The sequence below is a fragment of the Acinonyx jubatus genome, chromosome D1 (genome assembly GCF_027475565.1).
Source record: "Acinonyx jubatus isolate Ajub_Pintada_27869175 chromosome D1, VMU_Ajub_asm_v1.0, whole genome shotgun sequence".
Classification (NCBI taxonomy): domain Eukaryota; kingdom Metazoa; phylum Chordata; class Mammalia; order Carnivora; family Felidae; genus Acinonyx; species Acinonyx jubatus.
In genome coordinates, this window is record NC_069390.1 from 18,659,102 (window position 1) to 18,677,063 (window position 17,962).

The 17,962-nt window shown below is 53.3% G+C and overlaps 1 protein-coding gene across 2 annotated transcripts; it reads right to left on the reverse strand.

Moving 5' to 3' along the window:
• Window positions 1-1,944: 1,944 nt before the first annotated feature.
• On the reverse strand, window positions 1,945-17,296 carry ACCS (1-aminocyclopropane-1-carboxylate synthase homolog (inactive)). 2 transcript variants are annotated; one of them, XM_027072849.2, is made up of 16 exons: window positions 16,930-17,296; window positions 15,597-15,887; window positions 14,439-14,498; window positions 12,346-12,416; window positions 11,114-11,183; window positions 10,551-10,617; window positions 8,465-8,562; window positions 7,858-7,935; window positions 7,055-7,155; window positions 6,343-6,432; window positions 4,753-4,798; window positions 4,502-4,643; window positions 2,882-3,024; window positions 2,600-2,753; window positions 2,371-2,464; window positions 1,945-2,215 (listed from the first exon to the last, which is right to left on the reverse strand). In XM_027072849.2, the coding sequence occupies exons 2-16, from the start codon at window positions 15,885-15,887 to the stop codon at window positions 2,185-2,187; spliced, it is 1,536 nt and encodes a 511-aa protein (XP_026928650.1). In that variant the 5' UTR covers window positions 16,930-17,296; the 3' UTR covers window positions 1,945-2,184. The 2 variants fall into 2 exon arrangements, with proteins under 2 accessions (XP_026928650.1, XP_053059253.1); XM_053203278.1 differs by lacking the exon at window positions 7,858-7,935.
• Window positions 17,297-17,962: the final 666 nt, after the last annotated feature.

Genomic DNA, 17,962 nt, shown 5'->3' on the forward strand with positions numbered 1-17,962 from the left:
GTCTTAAGTAAGAGAATAACTTAGAAATTCTCATCGATTGAGAAAGGGAAATATATTATTTCCCTATGAAAAACCTTTCGCCCTGTAACTGCCAACAGTAGAGGGTTCTCCCAAAGACTCACAGAAATCCAATCACTTGGTGCCCAAACCTGGGCCTGCCTCTCAGGGTTGTGGGGGAAAATGGCTTGAGCTCAGAAAATACATGGTGGATGTTGTTCACCTATCATGTGCCCTCTGTCTTGCCCTTCCCTGAGAGAGAGGCTTGATGCAGGTAACTATTTTGGGAAGTAATCTTAAGGGAATAGTGAAATCGGAATGAGTCCAGGAGAAAAGAGAAAGCCCATCCAGGGGTGTGTTACAGAGCAGGCTACTGTCGTGGGCACCCGGGGCTCACTCCCAGCAGGACTCTTGAAGAAGCCACGCAGAACGTCACAACTGTCTACTGCAGGGAGGGATATTTATCCACTGGTTCCTGCCCCAGCCCCCATCGCTCAAGGATCACCCCAGAAGTGTGAACTCCCTCAGCCCTCTTAGTGTACATGTGCCCCAAGTGGCTGTGCCAGAAAGTGACATTTGGAGCAGCTGAGGTGCCCTTGGGCTAAGCGCACACATGGCTGGCTGGCTGCAGTAAAGAGCAAAGCAGAAAGGTGACTAGGGAGGACATGAGATGGGTGTAGAATATGCCGGACCCACACTTCACAAAGAGATACACGTGGAACACAGCCCATCAGCACAGCACAGGCCAGCTGGGATTGTAGGCCCCTCTTCTGCCTACTGAAACATTCAGGCCAATTCCCGGTTCAGTCTGCCTCTGCTGGGAAGCCAGCTTAGATTCCCTCTGAAGAAGGAGGAGTCATTCTTCTGAGAATTCTAAACTGGAATGGATCACCTGGATCCTTCCCTGGGGGACCCTAAGCAATGGCAAGCATCACAATGGAGGCTTTTGAAGGGGATGCAAAGGGCTCTCAATGTGGCCATTCTCATTCTGATCCTCTGTAAACCTGAAGGCTTTCCAGTGACTCAGCAAATCCTAGTACCAATGTTTCCCGGAAGTGGGAATAGACAGGAGCAATACTTAGCCAAAGACACTGAAGAATAATTAAAGGGGGCGACAATGACAACACAAAGCCTGATTCTCAGGCCTGGAGAGAGTCAGAGCATCTTGCTGGAACCTGGTGTGACAGAGCAAAAACAGCACAGGACTTTCAACCAAACCAATCTGACTTTTTGAATCCCGGCTCTGATACTTTTTAGTTACGTGACATTGGGAACATCATTCCATATCTTTGAGACTCCATTTCCTCATCTCTAAAATGGGGGATAATAACATCAGCTTCCCAGGGTTGTCAAAGTAAGAAATAACGCACAGAAACTGCCAGCACAGTATCTGGCACATGGAACATATTCAAGAAAAGACATGGAGAAGAAATGAATAAATGAAAGGCAGAAAGACAGAGGAAAGCAAATCCTAAACTGAGCACCACGGTTTACAGAAATGAAACACTGATCGCACTGACATTCTCTTAAAACAGAAACAAGGAAAGAGACAGCTTTTCTTATCAGGAGTGTAGACACCAGAGAAGGGTCCTCAGCGCAAAGCTTTAAGATCAGTTCAGAAAGCTCATCTGGGCCCTGGACTAAAGCACCCCTGGAGATGGGGTGAGTGGCCCTTTGCACGCGTAGGGTGGAAAGCCTTGGTTCAAGGTCTAGCCCGTATGCCCCCCCAGTCATGGCTAGATCACTCAGGTTTGAGATCATCAGTGAGGGCAGCTCCCTGCCAGGAAGGAGGAGGGAGAGAAGTTCTTCCTGATCACCAGCACAGGGTCCTCTTCACCACGGCCCAAGCAGAGGCCCATCCCAGGTCCCAGGTGTACTGTGGGGCCACACATCCTAACGTGGGGAGAACGATCTGAACATACAGAATTAATTCCTTTCACCTAGCAGTTCGGGGATTATCATTCTTGTTTATTCCGGGGGCATATTCTCTCTCATATGTGTTTCTCCTCTAACTTGTTTCCCTGGCAACAAAGAAGAAGGAAGAAAGAAGGTACACGTCGTTTTCTTCTCTCATCCTGGGAGGGGTGGGTCCTGAGGGTTGTGGTTAGCAGCAGTCGCGACTCCTCCATTCAGCAAATTACAACCGAGTTTCTCCCAGTCTTGTTTAATAGAGGGGGTGGGGCCGAGTCAAAGCACCGCTGGAGGAGTCTCACCGCCACTGAGAGAGGCAAGCAATGGTTCTTCTTCAGGGCCAAGGCCAAGTCAGGTACCCTCCTGGCAAACGGCTCGCCCCCGCCAGTCTTCACAGCCCCAAATGGGTCAGACTGGTGGCCGCTGCCAGGTCCTGCGGTCACCAGGCAACAACCAGCTCACCTGCGCTGGTTCCCTGACTCCTGGCTCTGACAGGAAGCGGGGTCATCTGGCACCTGGGATTTGCCCTCCAGCACCTGCCGGACCCTCTGCATCCCTGGGAAGAAGGGACAGCTGCATTGGCACCGATAGCTGGGCGGCAGGATGCACCAGCTAAGGCTGCTGGAGCCACAGCGGGGACCGGAGGAGGGAAGGCAGACCGAAGGGTGTGTGAGGAGGTGGGATCGCTTACCCAGGCAAAGCCGGTGGGCCTTGTCCGAGAAGACCAAGCGGAACCAGCCAGGCTCTTTACACTGGAAGGCTTTGCCGCAGGACAGCAGTACCTTGTTGTCCAAAAAGCGGCGCCAAAGCAGCATTTCCTCCTTAAAGGTGGCCTCGGGCAGGTACTGGGGGGGAGGGGGGGGGCGGGGGGGAGGGGCTCAGGATGCAAATGAGACAGCCCTGCCCCTCACCTGCTGGAGGGAGGCCTAAACTCCCTCCCAGGCTGCAGCACCAGCCCCGCCACCTGCATTACCTTCCTCAGGTCAACCCAGATGAAGAAGCCTGCCCCACGGCCGAGGAAGGGGATCCCCAGGGCCCGGAGCTCTCCTGCGACATAGGTGTGGGCAGCCTTGAGCCGGGCATGGTTCTCAGGTAGGTACACCTGGTTGATCCAGTCTGGGTACAAAGAGAGGCCAAAACACAAAACTCATCAATCCTTCACTCTGTCCCAGGAGTGTAAACACTGACAACAAAAAGGCCAGGACCCTTCCTCCAGCTGGATGATGGGGGCGATGGAAATATTCAATAGCCAGTACAAAGCACCTGAAATCCAGATACCTGGCCTGACAGCTCCCTGTCCCGCAGACACAAAGTCCCTCAGGATGTGGATCCTACCTGAGGGGTGGCCCACTCACAGAGCAATGCTTCCGACTCACAGAGCTGAGGTTCAGGTCCCAGCCAGTCCGCTGACAACTTGTGGGGCCTTGGGCAACTTCACCCCACCCCCCATCCTCACCTTTTTTTTATTAACTTTCCGTGGTGTCCAGTTTGATGAGTTTTAACATGTGCAGATTTGTGTAAACCACCCCACCCCCCACCAAGCAGGACGCCCCACAGAACACCCTCATGCTGTTTGTAGTCCCGTCTCCCCCATGGCCCCACAACCACTGGCCTGTTCTCCGTCACTCTACTTTTGCCTTTTCCAGAACGTCACATAAGTAGAATTACACATCACGTCATCTTTTGAGACTGGCCTCTTTCCCTCAGCACAATGCCTTTGAGCTCAGCCCGCGTTGCCTTGGATTTTATGCCAGAGTTGTATTCCATTGTGCGGATGGGCCACAGTCTGTTCCCCTGTTCATGCCCACAAGGACGTTGCGGGGGGCGGGTTCCAGTGTGGGGTGATTGTGAACAAAGCAGCTATAAATATTCACGTAGTGGGTTTTGGGTGACCGTAAGGGTAAAGAGCTAGGGGAGGGATCGCTGGGCCTTTTGGTAAGCGTGTGTTTAACTTCGTAAGCAACGGCCAATTGCTTTGCAAAGTGGCCGCACCTTCCTGCATTCCCAGGGTGGCCCGTGAGAGTTCCAGCGGCTGCACACCCTCGCCGACACTTGATGGTGTCGCTATTTTTTTTTAATTATAGCTGCTACAGCAGGTGTATGGTATCTGGTCCTCCTGTCCTCATCTACAAAATACCAGGGAAAATACAGGAATATCTGCTCCTGGATTCAGGGGAGGGACAAATGAGCTGGTGCACTGAGAACATCTAGCAGGGCTCAATAAACGGTGGCAATTACAGACCACCTTTGCTGTCTACACTGAGATGCTCACAGAGAGAGACTTGCCTTATAACCATTTTCCCTCTGTAGCTTCTACTTTTTCTAAGTGCTCACAGCTAATAGTAATGGGTTCACGCTGACCAAGCGCCTCTTTACGCCAGGTGCTATCGCTAATTCACAAGTCACACTAACTGAGGTTTGGGGAGGCGAAGGAAGGTGCCACACAGCCAGGGAGTGCCCGAGTCAGGTCACTGGGACTTCCAAACGCCACCCTGAATTCTTTTCATGACAGAAGCACCCATGATGCCTGGCCAGTCCCCGACTGACTACAACCTTCCCCCCAGTTCTCAAGTGACCGGGCCCAGGCAGTCACCACGGTCCCGGAGCAGCTGTGCCATCTGGTACTGGACCAAGCCACTGAGGCCGTGATAGCGGCAGAGGGAAGCCACCGCAGTGGCCACGTCCCGGTTCTCTGTGTACAGCGTGCCGAAGCGGAGCCCAGACATCCCGAAGTCCTGCAGGAGAAAGGCACCCGGTGGCCATGCCGCCACACAGGAAGCTGGTTCCACCCACCTCTCTGCCCTCTCACCTCCCCGACACCCCCGAGGCCATACAGGAACCTACCTTGCTGGTCGCCCACATTACATGGGTCCTCTGGGGGTCAGGCAACCTGCAGAGAGCACAGTGTGGGAACATGGGAACACAGATCCACCACAAAGGCTCACACACATTCGGCTGAACAAATGAGATGGGTGGACGAATTTGGTTCCGGTTCTTGTGTGAAGCGCCGGTCTCATCTCTTTAATCAGCAATTCCTACACATCCTTTAGAGCAAGAGTCAGCAGACATAGCCTGCAGGCTAAACCCAGCCCACTGCCTGTTTCCGTAAATAAAGCTTTACTGGAACACAGCCATGCTTCTTCGTGTGCATACCGTCGATGATTGCATTCATGCTGTATGGCAGCTGAGGGAGAGACCGTATGGCCTATAAAGCCTTAAATATTTGCCATCTGATCCAAAAAACATTTGCCAATCCCTGATCTGGAGCATAGCTCGAGTTCTACTTCCTCAAACACACTTCTCTGACCACCTCCCCGTAGGCGGGGCCAATGGAGGACCCTACGTAGATCCCCTCACAGCTCCCCAGACTTCTCCTTCTTAGCACTTCTCACGGCCACAATCAAAGCACTGTGTATTTAGCTGCTAACGTTCTCCTGGCTAGAAATAGAAGTTCCACCCAAGGGGGGCCTATGCCTTTCCTGCTCACTGTTGTATCCCAGCGCCTGGCACAATGTCTGGCACAGAGTAGATGGCAAGTCACTGTTTCTCTGTGTCTCACTTTCCTAACCCATAAACAAACAGAAGCGACAACCGTCTACCTGGCCTCATGAGGACTAGCCGAGAGAACCAATGGAAAGGACTTCACAGGGTCAACAGGTCTGAACAAGTATCAGGAGCTGTTAGAATCTCTGAATGTCGGATTTGCAGACTTTACAGATGATCTGGTCTAAGAGTCTCCAAAGCTGTTTTAGCCACAAATGTTTGGCTTATACCAAATCCAGTGAAAGAGCCCAAACAGCTGGAAGTGCTTGGCACGTGCCTGGGGCTGCAGAAGGATTTGCTGAGTGACCAACTGAGGGAGTGAATGCGTGAGTGAGGGAGTAAGTGAATGAGTGAGTGAATGAGTGAGTCAGTGAACGAGTGAGGGAGTGAGGGAACAAACAACTGAGGGAGGGAGTGAGGGAGGGAGTGAGTGGAGTGAGGGAGGAAGTGAATAAGGGAGGGAGTGAATGAGTGAGGTAGTGAATGAGTGCGGGAGTGAACGACTGAGTAAATGAATGAATGAATGAAAGGGTAAATGAATGGGTAAGTGAGTGAATGAATGGATAAAGCTAGAGCTACTCTGGAAAACAACAAAGAAGGCCAGTTCCCACCCTCGCAGCACCACCCTCCCCCCTTCCCCCCCCCCTCCCCCCCGGAATCCTATGGCCAGGCCCCTCCTTGGGGCTCTACAGAAACCCCACAGAACAATGTGAAAACCCATGATGCAGCCTGGCTTCCCATGTTCTCCTTAGGGGATCTGAGGACGTTGGGATTAGCTGGACGTGAGAGGAAACGAACTTAGGCCACATCCTGAGGGCCGAGCCACAAGGGGCCAGGGCACCGTGGGGGCCTGGGGGCCTGGCAGAGTCAGATTTGGTGGGGCAGCCTCACCCTTCCAGGCTTAGGACGCTGTGGTACCCCGCCGACTTCTCAAACACGGACAGCATGTAGACCTCATCCACCATCACGTGCAGCTTGTGCCTGGAGGAGAGAGCTTGGTTTGCAGGCCAAATAGGTCCCCCGGGGTGGGGGAAGCAATGAATCAGAAATCCAAGGGGACCACAGTCTGGCCCAGGGTTACCAAACTTTCTTCCAGAGACACCCTTCTTGTGCCTGTTTCTTCAAACAGGAAGCCGCACACACAAAGCAGACAGCAGTGGGGCTTTCGAAGCACTGTCTGGGAGAGGCGGAGAGGCCGTGGGCACCTCCACAAAGGACACGAATAAGTGCAAAACAGTTACGTACGGACAGACCCAGATTCAAGTCTGGCTCCACTCCTTGCTCAGCAAACGGGGGATAATGACAGTGTGATAATAGGGTGACTGGGAGGATTACAGGAGACACAGCACATGAAGCGCTTAGCAGGGTACCTGGCCCCTAGAGCCTATACACTGAATGACAGCTGTTGTTATAACAAGAAAGAGAGAAGGAAAGAGAAGCGGCATCCCACGAATCCCTGCTTCCCCACCCCACTGGGGGGGGAAGGACCAAAGCGGGTGGGAGCCCACAGTGGAGGGAACAGGGTAGAAGGGCCTGTACCAAAGCCTGTGTCAGTTTCCTGATCTGCCGGCACGTTTTGTGGGCGGACTGCAAGGTGCCTCACCTCTTGGCAAATTCCAAGTAGTCCCGCAGCTCTCCTGGGGAGTAGATGTCACCCAGAGGGTTCTGGGGGTTGATGAGGATGAGGCCTTTGACCTTCACACCCTGAAACCATCAGTGGGGCAGGAAACCCTCAGCTCTTCCTGAAGGCCAGAGCCACACGGTCCCACTAGATGGGGCTGGTTGCTGGGCAGGCTTCCAGGGAAATGTGATGGGAATGTGTTCACCACCCAATGTGGAGTGAACAAGGGCAGAGAATTACATGTCTGTAGCATGGGGTCAACCAGGAAAGGAAACAAAGGCAGAGAACAAAGCCCAGAGGCAAATATGCCCAAAGGGTAAAGGTTGCCTTTGTTGGTAGAATAACGGGTGGGGGTTTTCACTTTTAGAATTCCTACATGTACAGTGTTAATGACCTCGGACTAGAAAGGAATCACAGGAGTAGTACTTGTCTCTGCCTTTCTTCAGGAGGTCCCCTCAAGGCAAGAGGAGAATCATGTCCTCAAATCATCAGGGAGACTGCTCAACTACAGACGGCTAGGTTCCACACCTGACCACAAAATCAAAATAGGGTGGTAGAGGCGGGGGTGTTAATCAAGTTCCCTGGTTGACTCTTTGTACACAGAGGTCTCAGAGTTTTTCTCCAGTGAGAAGACCCTCCTTGGGCAGGCTCCTACTTGACCCCCCGACACCCCATCCCCATCAGGGAGTGCCAACCCACTCCCAGGATGAGATTAGCCACAGGAAGTCTGTTGTCCTGCTTAGACCCACCCACTCCCAGCCTTGGGTTTGATATGACCTCCAGACCTCAAAATTAGCTCTTTGCAGGGCCATCTCCAGCTTCTCCACTGTGAGCTGGAAGGGGCGTGTGTCCAGCCTAGTGACCTAGACAAAGATGGAGAAAAGCCACCAGCCAAATTCAGGGATCCCCTAAACCTGAACTTCTGGGGCCTCTCCAGGGCCCTTGTCATCTCTAGCCTCCCCAATGCAGTTTCTGAAAAAAAACAGATAGGCTCACTCTCTTCATTGCCACCAACCCCCACCCCATCACAGCAGGGACACTTCATCACTCTTAGTTGGGAAGAGGCCCGAGAGATACTCTGATTGGGGTCCAAGAACTTTCATGTTGAGGTCTTCTCTGCCCCATCCTCACGCCACCATTTTGATGTAGTCTCCCTGGGACTGCCCTTGGCTTCTACATTGACCCCAGAGCTCTCAAAACCAGGACTTGGAGAACCCCTGGGGAACCCAGGTATGGACAGTCATGGGAAACAGAAGGCTCCACTTCCTTGCAGCCATAACCCCAAAGCCCTCAGCATGGACTTCTTCTCATGTCCACCCTCAAATTCATAGAGAGAAAAGTCTTCATCTATAGGAAGGCGTGGGTCCTGCCTGGGGTCCCAGGAGCTCTTACCTCACTGTCCAGATAGACACAGACCAGTCGGACGCCGCCATAGAGATAGACGTGCTGTGTGATGGCTCCATAGTAAGGGGCAGGGATCAGGAACGCCTCTGAGGGCAGGAGTGGGTCAGGGTCTGTCACTCTCTGGCCCGAATGCCCCAATCCCCCCATCCACGGGCTCCACACCTCTCCCAGACTTCCACGTCCTCAGGGGAACAGTGGAGGCACACTGTGTCTCTCAACTCTCAAGCTCTAATATTGGATCCACTGAGATCAGTCCCTTTGCTGATAATCAATAGCCAACATTTACTCAATACTTACTACATGCTGGGAACTGTGTTAAACATGCACTTGTGTGTTAGCTCATTTGGTCCTCGCTATCACTCTGTAACGTCAGTAACTTTACTGATGAGCAAACTGAACTTCAGAGGATCCCTCTAAAGCACTCAACGTGCTGGGTCACTCCAAGAAGACAGGGATCGACTGAGTTGAAGCTGCAGGGTGATCTGGGCTGGACAAATGGACACACTTGAGAGCAGACAGAACTGCCCAGAGATAGAGTGGGTTCGGGAGGAGTGGATTTTCCCCCTCTGGGCACATTGGAACCAAAGGCTGAGACGGCATGCTGGGGAGGGGATATCATCCAGAAGACCCCAGCTGTGGATGGGGGCGGGGGGTGGTTGGTGATGACCACCAAGGTCTATCGTAATGCAGAGGCAAAGGCATTCCTCCAGTTCTGGGGAGGACACATGGTCAGGCCACCTTCCCCTCCCCCTGCCTGCCCCACTCGCAGCTCTGGGAGGGACAGCCTTCGTCCTACATGTTCCCTACCCCAGCCACAGGGAGTGGACAGGAGGTAAACAAGGAACCCAAGCGAGCCCATCCACTGGCTGGCCAGAAGCCCATCACGTGCTCTCTCTCATGACTTTGCTCTAGGAAGCACAGAGGCTCATCAGATGAGAATGAGCACCTGGACAGAAAGGTCACGTGCAGTGGGAGCTGGGGCAGCTACACCGGGCCATGCGGGAGCTGAGAAAGGTCCGGAGAGAGGCTCACATATAAAAAGGGGAGGAAGAGGAACTATATACCCCAACGAGAGATGGAGAGTGTGACACCAATCCTGTTCTTGACTGTTCTAGAATGGGTAGGAAATTGCCTATTATATCCTTGCAATGAATCTTCTTTTTGTGGTTCGAAACCTGGTTACGAGCTCTGTGTGTGTGTGAATTTGACAGGTTACTTAACCCCCTGTGCCTTCATGTCCTCATCTGTGAAATGGGGCTGACACAGAACCTGCCTCCGAGGGAGGTACTAAGGATTAAATGACGGACTAGGTGTAAAGCCTTAGGCCAGTGCCTGCAACATGGCATGTGGTCAGTAATTGTTACCAGTATAATCACTACCAGTTAAGCTACGGTGAGTAGGTCTGGTCTCTCTGTTCTGGCAACGATAACCCCTGACCGTGACCCGTTCTCAATCTGACTTTGGCTCCTGTTTCAGACACTGCTGGTGGCCTACTCAACAGCCACTCCAACTTTCTTGCGAAGAGAGCATCAGATTTCCCAGATATGGCCAGCAATAAGTCCGAGGAAGGTGGGAGGGAAGGAAAGATGGCCTTTCCCCAGCCCCTGAGGATAAACCATGTTTGGCTTAAGCCAACCATGGTTCTTAATCCCGTTTTTCAGGGACTGCTTCAGGAACGGGTTTGAGAGTCAGTTCTGGCCAGTAAGACATAAGGGGAGCCCTGCTGGGACTCTTTTGGGAAAGTCCTGCACCCTCCCAATAAAAAAGACACAGGCAAGGCACCACCTCATCCCTTCCTTCCTGCCTTAGGACACACTGTCACGTAAGGAGGCCATAGCATCACACGACAGGAAAAACCAAGGTCATGGCAGAGAGAAGCCCAGAACCCTGGCATCAGTTGACCTCCCCTGAAACTGCCAACATCCGGTATCTTGTCAAAGTGCTAATTCGCCCCCTGCCGTCTAGCAGTCTACTATGGCCCAAAGCACTCCGGTGCAGCCTGCAAAGACAGGCGGCTGTGGACACGGCAGGCGGAGGGCAGCCCCCAGTGTTGAGCAGCCCACAGTTTACTTACCCCCCACCTCACACAGCACTGTGGCCAGAGCAGAGAAGAGAGAGGCACAGCCGTTCAGAACCACCACCTGAGGGTGACACATCCACACAAGAAAGATGAATAACCTGTGCAAGTGGAAGCAAGGACCTATGGCTGTATCCAGGCTGGCACAGAGGGACGGCCAGGCCCCACCTTGGGGCCCTCTGGGGCTCTGTCACAGCACAGTCACCAGAGGCAGCCACAGGCCCCTCCTGACTAACAGCCAGGCGCATTTGTGTGGCTTATTCTTTGGCCGATGCTCTGGATCAACAGAGCAAGGAAGAGGGAGCTGGTCGCTTAGAGGGTCTTGCCCAAAGGTGTCGAGGCAACAAGGAACCACAGAACCAAGTGGAGCAGAAATTACACCCCAGTTATATCCTAAATATCTAGGGTGAGGAGGAAAGGGGGAGGGGGTATTCCTAATTCCACCTGGAAATAAGTCAAAACTGAGTGAAAGGCAGATCCCAGCCCTACCTTACCCCTGGCCAGTCAAAAATTGGGGGAGGTGGGCAGAAGAGCAGAAGGCAGAGGAGGGGGCTACTCACATTCTCTGGTTTCAGGGGTGCAGGGCTCTTGCAGTAGAAAGAGAGGAATCTGGCCACTTCCTCCCTGAGGCTAAAGTTTGGACAGAGAGATGGACACTTGTCAGAGGGTCCCCAACCCACAGTCTATCCCAAAGGTCCCCTGGTGAATCTTCAGATAGCTGCCATTATCCTTCTCCACTTTCTCACGAGGGCAGTGAGGCCAGTGCTGTCTCCACATCTCGGGGCCCCCCGCCCCACCACCACCCACAGGCATAAAAACCTGCCTTCTCTGTAGTTCTAGGACCCCCGACCCACCTGATCAGCTGGACTGGGTAGGATCCAGGGGTAGGGGAGGGGAGGAATATCAAAAGTAACACTCTATCTGCATGTAAATCTAGCAGATAATAATGTTATAACAATAACTGTAATCATAGTTACTGTTGCTAACAGTTATTGAGCATTTACATGATGCAGGAGTTATTTGGGGGAATTTTACTCATTTAATCTTCATGACAACTCTATGATGCTATTATTATTATTCCCATTTTACAGACAAAGAAACGGAGGCCTGAAGGAAATCAGTCACTTGCTGGTAAGCGGCAGACTCCACTCACGCCAGTGGCCTGTCTCTAGGACCCACCATCCTAATTACTAGAAGAACATGCACTTTGGAATCCAGTCCTGCTTGGCCGCTAAGTCCTTAGAACAGCAGGTGGCCCCTAGCAAGTGCTCAACGAGGACAAACTCCGATTAGTATTAGGTACCACCTCCCATCTTTCCAGGAGGAAAATGCGTTAGCCAGCCCCCCTTCGCCCCCAGTGCTAGTTCTGGTTCCTCTAAGACTACCGAGAAAGCAGGGACAAAGACTCCATGCCTGAAGTCCCTCCCCACGCCTCAGACCCAGGGAAGCCAAGCTGGGAGCTCCTGAGCTGGGCTGGGACTGGCAGAGGTACGAGTTCCCTGCAGACGCTCCAGGAGACCCCGCGATCGCCAGGTCCCCGGGACCGGCCCTCAGCCTGAGGCAGGCCCCCTCCACCTGCCCCACTCACCTTTGGGCGGGCTAGTTGTTGTGGGGGCTACCCCGGGCATTGTACGAGGCTTGGCAGCATCTCTTGTCTCTACCCGATAAATGCCAGTGACAGCCCCCCCCCCCACCCAGTTATGACCACTAAAAATGTCTCCAGATGTCCTTTGTCCCCTGGGGAGCAAAACCAGCCCAGACTGAGAACCACTGGCTCGTGGCAACTACTTACAACAGATGTCCCCTCCAGTCAGGGTACTGCAGCAGAGATGGCTCCACCCGCAGCATGTCGCTCTGACTCAGCTGGGGACAGAGGGAAGAGCGGGACTGAGGGCCACGCATCCTCAGGGTGACCGCCAGCACTTGACCCGCATCCACCCAGCACCAGGGCCGTTAAAGCCTGGGCTCGGTCTGCTCATCAGAGAAACTGTGACACAGCACAGGCATAGCATTCTCCTGCCCGTTCTGCAGATGAGGAAACTGAGGCTCAAAAAAGTGAGGTGACTCAGCCAAGGTCACAGAGCTAGCAAGTGGCAGAGCTGAGACAAAACCCAGAACGTCTGCCTTCTAATCCAGTGCTCTTTATACAACACTGCCATCTAAAAAACCCAGAGGGGTGGATCTGTGGAGTCCATGATAGGAGATCGCGCTACTCAGCTTCTCCCTGGGGTGACAGAAGGGGTCCCGGAATCGGGTGCCATCACTTCGGTGTTGGCTCCAACTTCTGGAGGGACTCGGCCTGCAGGCTCTGCTCAACATTACACTCCGGAAAGTGTGGCTGTGTCTAGACCACCCCCACCATGACCAGGTGCTGGGTTAGGAACTCCCAGGGCATCACATACACAATGTCAAGGAAAGGTAGGGGTCTTGGGGGGAGGACCCGAAGAAAAAGGGCAATCAGCCCCTTGTATATAATTCCAGCCTCTTCCCTCTCCCTGATCCCATAGAGCTGGGTGTCCAGTATGGAGTCCGCCAGCCACCGCTGCCTACAGAGCACGCGGAATGCGGCTGGCCTCAATGGAGACACGCTGGATTTCAAAGGCTTGATATGAAAACAGTATGCAATGGGGCGCCTGGGTGGCTCAGTCGGTTAAGCGTCCGACTTCGGCTCAGGTCATGATCTCGCAGTCCGTGAGTTCGAGCCCTGTGTCGGGCTCTGTGCTGACAGCTCAGAGCCTGGAGCCTGTTTCAGATTCTGTGTCTCCCTCTCTCTCTGACCCTCCCCCGTGCATGCTCTGTCTCTATCTCAAAAATAAATAAACATTAAAAAAAAAATTAAAAAAAAACATTATGCAAAATATTCTCATTTTTTTCTATTGATTACATGTTGAAATGGTCCTGTTTTTTAATATAATGGGCTAAATATGTTATTAAGATGAATCTACCAGTTTCTTTTTACTTATCTAATAGAAAAGTTTCAATTATATATGTGGCTCACATTTTATTTGTTTCGGACAGTGCAGCGGGGACCTGGAGTCAGAGAGAACGCGCCTTTTGAACCCATTCCCTACATTCCTCTTCCCTTAGGTGTTGGATTTGTCACCTCTGGAAAGAAGTTCTTTTGGGTTAGACGTCACTCTCTCTACAATCCCCAACTCTGACTCCGTGGCTTTGGGAGACACATTTCCCAGGTATTTCCAGCGGTTTGCTAGAGAGGGCTCATACCAGCTCAAGAAATCTGCTTAATTAAGTTTCCAGGAATTTTACAAGCTGTGTTAAAAAAAAAAAAAAAAGTCATTTAAAAAAATTAAATTATATAAATGTATAAATAAGTAAAGTGCATTAAAAACCAAGGTAATAACTCAAACATCACCGTTTCTGGTTATGTTACTACATTTTTATGTGTGCCCTCGAGGTTACTTCCATCTATGTGTCTAGACAGTGGGGACACTACCTCATGGGTGCCTCTAACACCGCTTTTCCCAAGTTGTCTGCAGGGATGTCACATCCGTACCTTGAAACCAGCCACGGTGGGAGTATTTACACTATGGGAATTGGCAAAAGCCACAAATCAGAGCCCTCCTTACCCCAGAGCCAGGTGCTAAATACTGACCTCACCTTGCTGAGTGCTCCCCACTCAGAGTAGGGACCCAGCCAGCAGGAGGCACCAAGTATGGGGAGGAGGTCTTCAAGAAGCAGGGTCAGAACAGGGAAGTGACTTGCCCAAGATCACAGAGAAAGTTGCCCCCGAGGCAGATGTGGAACCCGGGTCTCCTGACCTCAGGTGAGCAGCAGGCTCTTGTCAGGGAAGCATTCAGGGGAAGTCCAAGAGAGGACAGTTCCCTGGGAACTGGTGATACCACCCAGAGGAGCACCGGGACTTACCCGCCTGGACAGCAGGTCAAAGCAGAGTTTGTTCTCGCTGGTGCCCATGTTAATGATGCCCTGGAGACAGAGATACGGAGGCAGGGTCAACAGAGCCGAGGGGTCCCAAAAGAAGGCCTGAGGAGCCCACGGAGGCAGCAAAGCAAAGCCGGAGTGAACCTGCCCTTCCAAACACCCTTCCTTGCCCTTGTTCGAGCCCTACCTTCACTCAGCTCCCTGGTCCCATCTTCCCATTTCTAAAGCTCCATTCAAATGCCATCTCCTCCAGGAAGCCCCCCGCCCAGAACCCCATCTAGAAAGGATCTTCTGTTGGGGGAAGGATCCACTTCCAGACTCATTCACACGGTTGTTGGCAGGCCTCAGTCCCTCGCCACCCAGGATTCCCCACAGCACTGCCTCATGAAAGGGCAGCTGGCTTCCCCCAGGGCAGGAGGTCCGAGAAAGAGGACGAGACACGGTGAGTACCCAAGAGGGAAGCCACAGACTTTATGACCGATTCTTGCAGGATGTGACACCCCCATATTCTGTTCATTAGAAGCCTTGAGTGTGCGCTGGACCCAGTGCCCTGCCCCTGATTAGATGCTTAACAAAGATTATTACAGGATTATTTGTGACAGCTCTCTGCCCTCTGAAGGTATTATCAGAAACAGGTTCACTGGGACAGAGAATAGTAATAATGGCAGCTACCATGTACTGGATGCTCTATTCAGTAGTGCTGTGCTAGTAACATACCTCATATTTAATTGTGACTCTGCTATAGAACAGACATCGCATCTCAACTTACAGGGGAACTGAGGTTCGAAGAAATTAAATAAATTAGTTCAAGAATACACAACCCCTAAGTGAGACGGCTGCAGCCTGACCTCTAGTCGTGTCCCAGCTCTCAAGTTGCATGGTCGATGGGCTGTGGTCAGAATCCACAGGGGAGCTCTCCATGATTCTTGAATTCCTCCCTCACAAATCAGGGTCCCCTCAATCATTAACGGGCCGTTTTCTGATCCAGACAACGAACCGGGGACTCTCTAAGCTACAGCAGAAGCCTTCTTGGAGGTCAGAGGACTGTAACTCCAACCTGACAAGAGCAAGCTGGGCGCCTGCCTAGTGGTCAAGGTAGAGTATCCCACCTTGGGTTCCAGCGGGAACAGGGATTTCACTCACACTGGGGTTCTTATCCTCATCATACTCGTCCATGTGGTAGGTCCGGTAGCCCTCCTCAGCTGAGTCCCAGAACCATTTAATGATGCTTCCTCTAGAGGACAGGTGGGAGCTGTCAGAGGACGCTGTGGCGGTAGGATCACCCACTCCACAGAACTCTGGCAGCTTCCAGTCTGGTTTTCTAGAGCATTCTCTTTCCAGACCATCCCCATGGTTACTGTCCAGGTCCTGTGTGGAGGCTGGGCCTGGACAGGTGGTAGGTGCCTTGGATTCCTTCTGAGGCAGAGTGAACATCTGCAAAAAAGACAAAAGCATTTGAAAGCATTGAGCACCTGTTCGAGGGCTTTTCGTAGCAGGGGAAATGAACTGGGAGTCGAGATCCTTCCCATTCTCCATCTGCCCCTTCCTTTACATTTATACATTCCCCGCTTCCCGTGTCCCTTACTGGTTGTAACCATGTGGGCAAAGCCTTCAACAAGTAAATTCTGTTAAGGATCTATTCAGTGTCAGGGGTTGTACTTGACAACAGCTTATGGGAGTGCATTCTGCAGCCTAAGGGTCACCAACGTTCTTTTTCTATCCTTGCTGACCTCGATTTCCAAAAATCAGGTTAAAATTTTCTGACTTAAAGCAGAAGGAGCCTGGGGGCACCTGAGTGGCTCAGTCTGTTAAGTGTCCGACTCTTGATTTGGCTCAGGTCATGATCTCAGGGTTGGTGGGTTCCGTGCTGACAGTGTGGAGCCTGCTTGGGAGTCTCTGTCTCCCTCGCTCTCTGCCCCCCCCCCCCAAGTAAATAATAAACTTAAACAACAACAACAAAAAAGGCAGAAAGAGTGGGGAGTCCCAGGGGTCTTGTGGTGGTTGACGACAGCTGGGGTAAAGGACAGATTATTTGGTGGTCTGGAGCGGATGATGGGTGGGGACTAAAGGAAGGACGCCTGGGGGTCTCCCGCGTGTAGGCAGGCACCCGGGCAGAGCTCCAGGGGCCGGTCTTCACACCAGAGGGAGGGAAGCGCAGGTGCCAGGGAGGGCAGTCACCTCCTGCCAGCGGGTGTGAGCTCCTCCACTTTGTAAGGCAGTTTCCTCAACTGCCGAGCAGGGCAGCAGCGAGGCTAGACGTAGATAAAGCGCTTAGAACAAAGCCCGGCTCATGGCTGCAGTTCAGTGAAGTGTTATTACAGCTCCTCGCACGCAGTCTCCCAGTCCTGAAGCCAGCCCGCACGCCAAGTGACGGGTGACGGCCAGCGGCCCTGAACCCCAGGGGGCTCCCGCGGTTAAACACTGCTCCACGCAGCGCCTCCCCTCCCCAAGTGGCCGGGCTCTGCCGGGCGCTCACCTCGCTCCCCCGGACAGCGCAGGCCGGCGGACGGGCGGCGCGGGCGGAGGCCGAGCGGGAGCGCAGGGCCGAGGCTCCGGCCGTCGGGCCACCGGGCCTCCGCGTTGCGCCAGGGGCGGAGGCCGCGGTGGGACGGCCGAGGCCTGGGCGGGCGGCGGAGCCTCGCGAGACGAGACGGCGGAGCTTCCGGGACGAGGACGCTTGAGCCGGCCCGGGGCTGCGAGACGGAGGCGTGGACGCCTGCGGACGATCCCCGAGCCCGCGTGGAGGGCTGCCCTGCAAGGCGGGACCGCAGCCCCGGAGCCGCGCTGGGGAGGCGGGCGCTGGCGCGGCGGAGCCGTGCGCCCCGGGGCCTCTTCTTCCGCCCGGACCCGCCCTCCGGCGCCCGGCTTCCGTGTAGCGGGCGCACCGGGACGCCTTCCCCGCCCCCGCCCCTCCCGGTGCCGACCCCCGCCGGGGCGCGGCCGAAGCAGAGACGCCCCTCCCTCTGCCTGCCGGCCTCAGTTTCCCGATTTTGAAGCACTTAGAGTCACGGAGGTTACTTGGCAAATGTCTGCCTGTTTGCACCCATGGAACAGCCTTTCCAGGTTAAGGCGAGGCCATCCACAAAACATCCTTCCCCTGTGAGAGTTATTTTGTTTGTTTTACGGGCGTTCCATGGAATATTTGTTGAACTCCGCCGTGGACCCTAGACGTTCCGGTGCTTGGGCAGTGAGTGAAGCTACCTAGGCCTCAGCCTGCGCAGAGCCTTGAGTAGGAAAAATCTTTCTCATGAAATCGGCAGGCTAACTCAACACAAGTATGGCTGGAAAGACTGAGCTGTCTTCTGCCCACTCCACTTCAGGTCTTCCCTTTGGCCTTGCCACTACCCTTGTGACCTTAAGCGGATCTCCTGACTTTGTTGGTCCTCTGTGTTGTGTTCTGTAAAACAAGCCAGTTCTCCCCATTTAAGTCATATTCTATTTAATTCTGATAAGAACTCTTATTGAATGCCTGTTTTGTGCCAGATCTCTGCAACGTACTGGAGTACAAT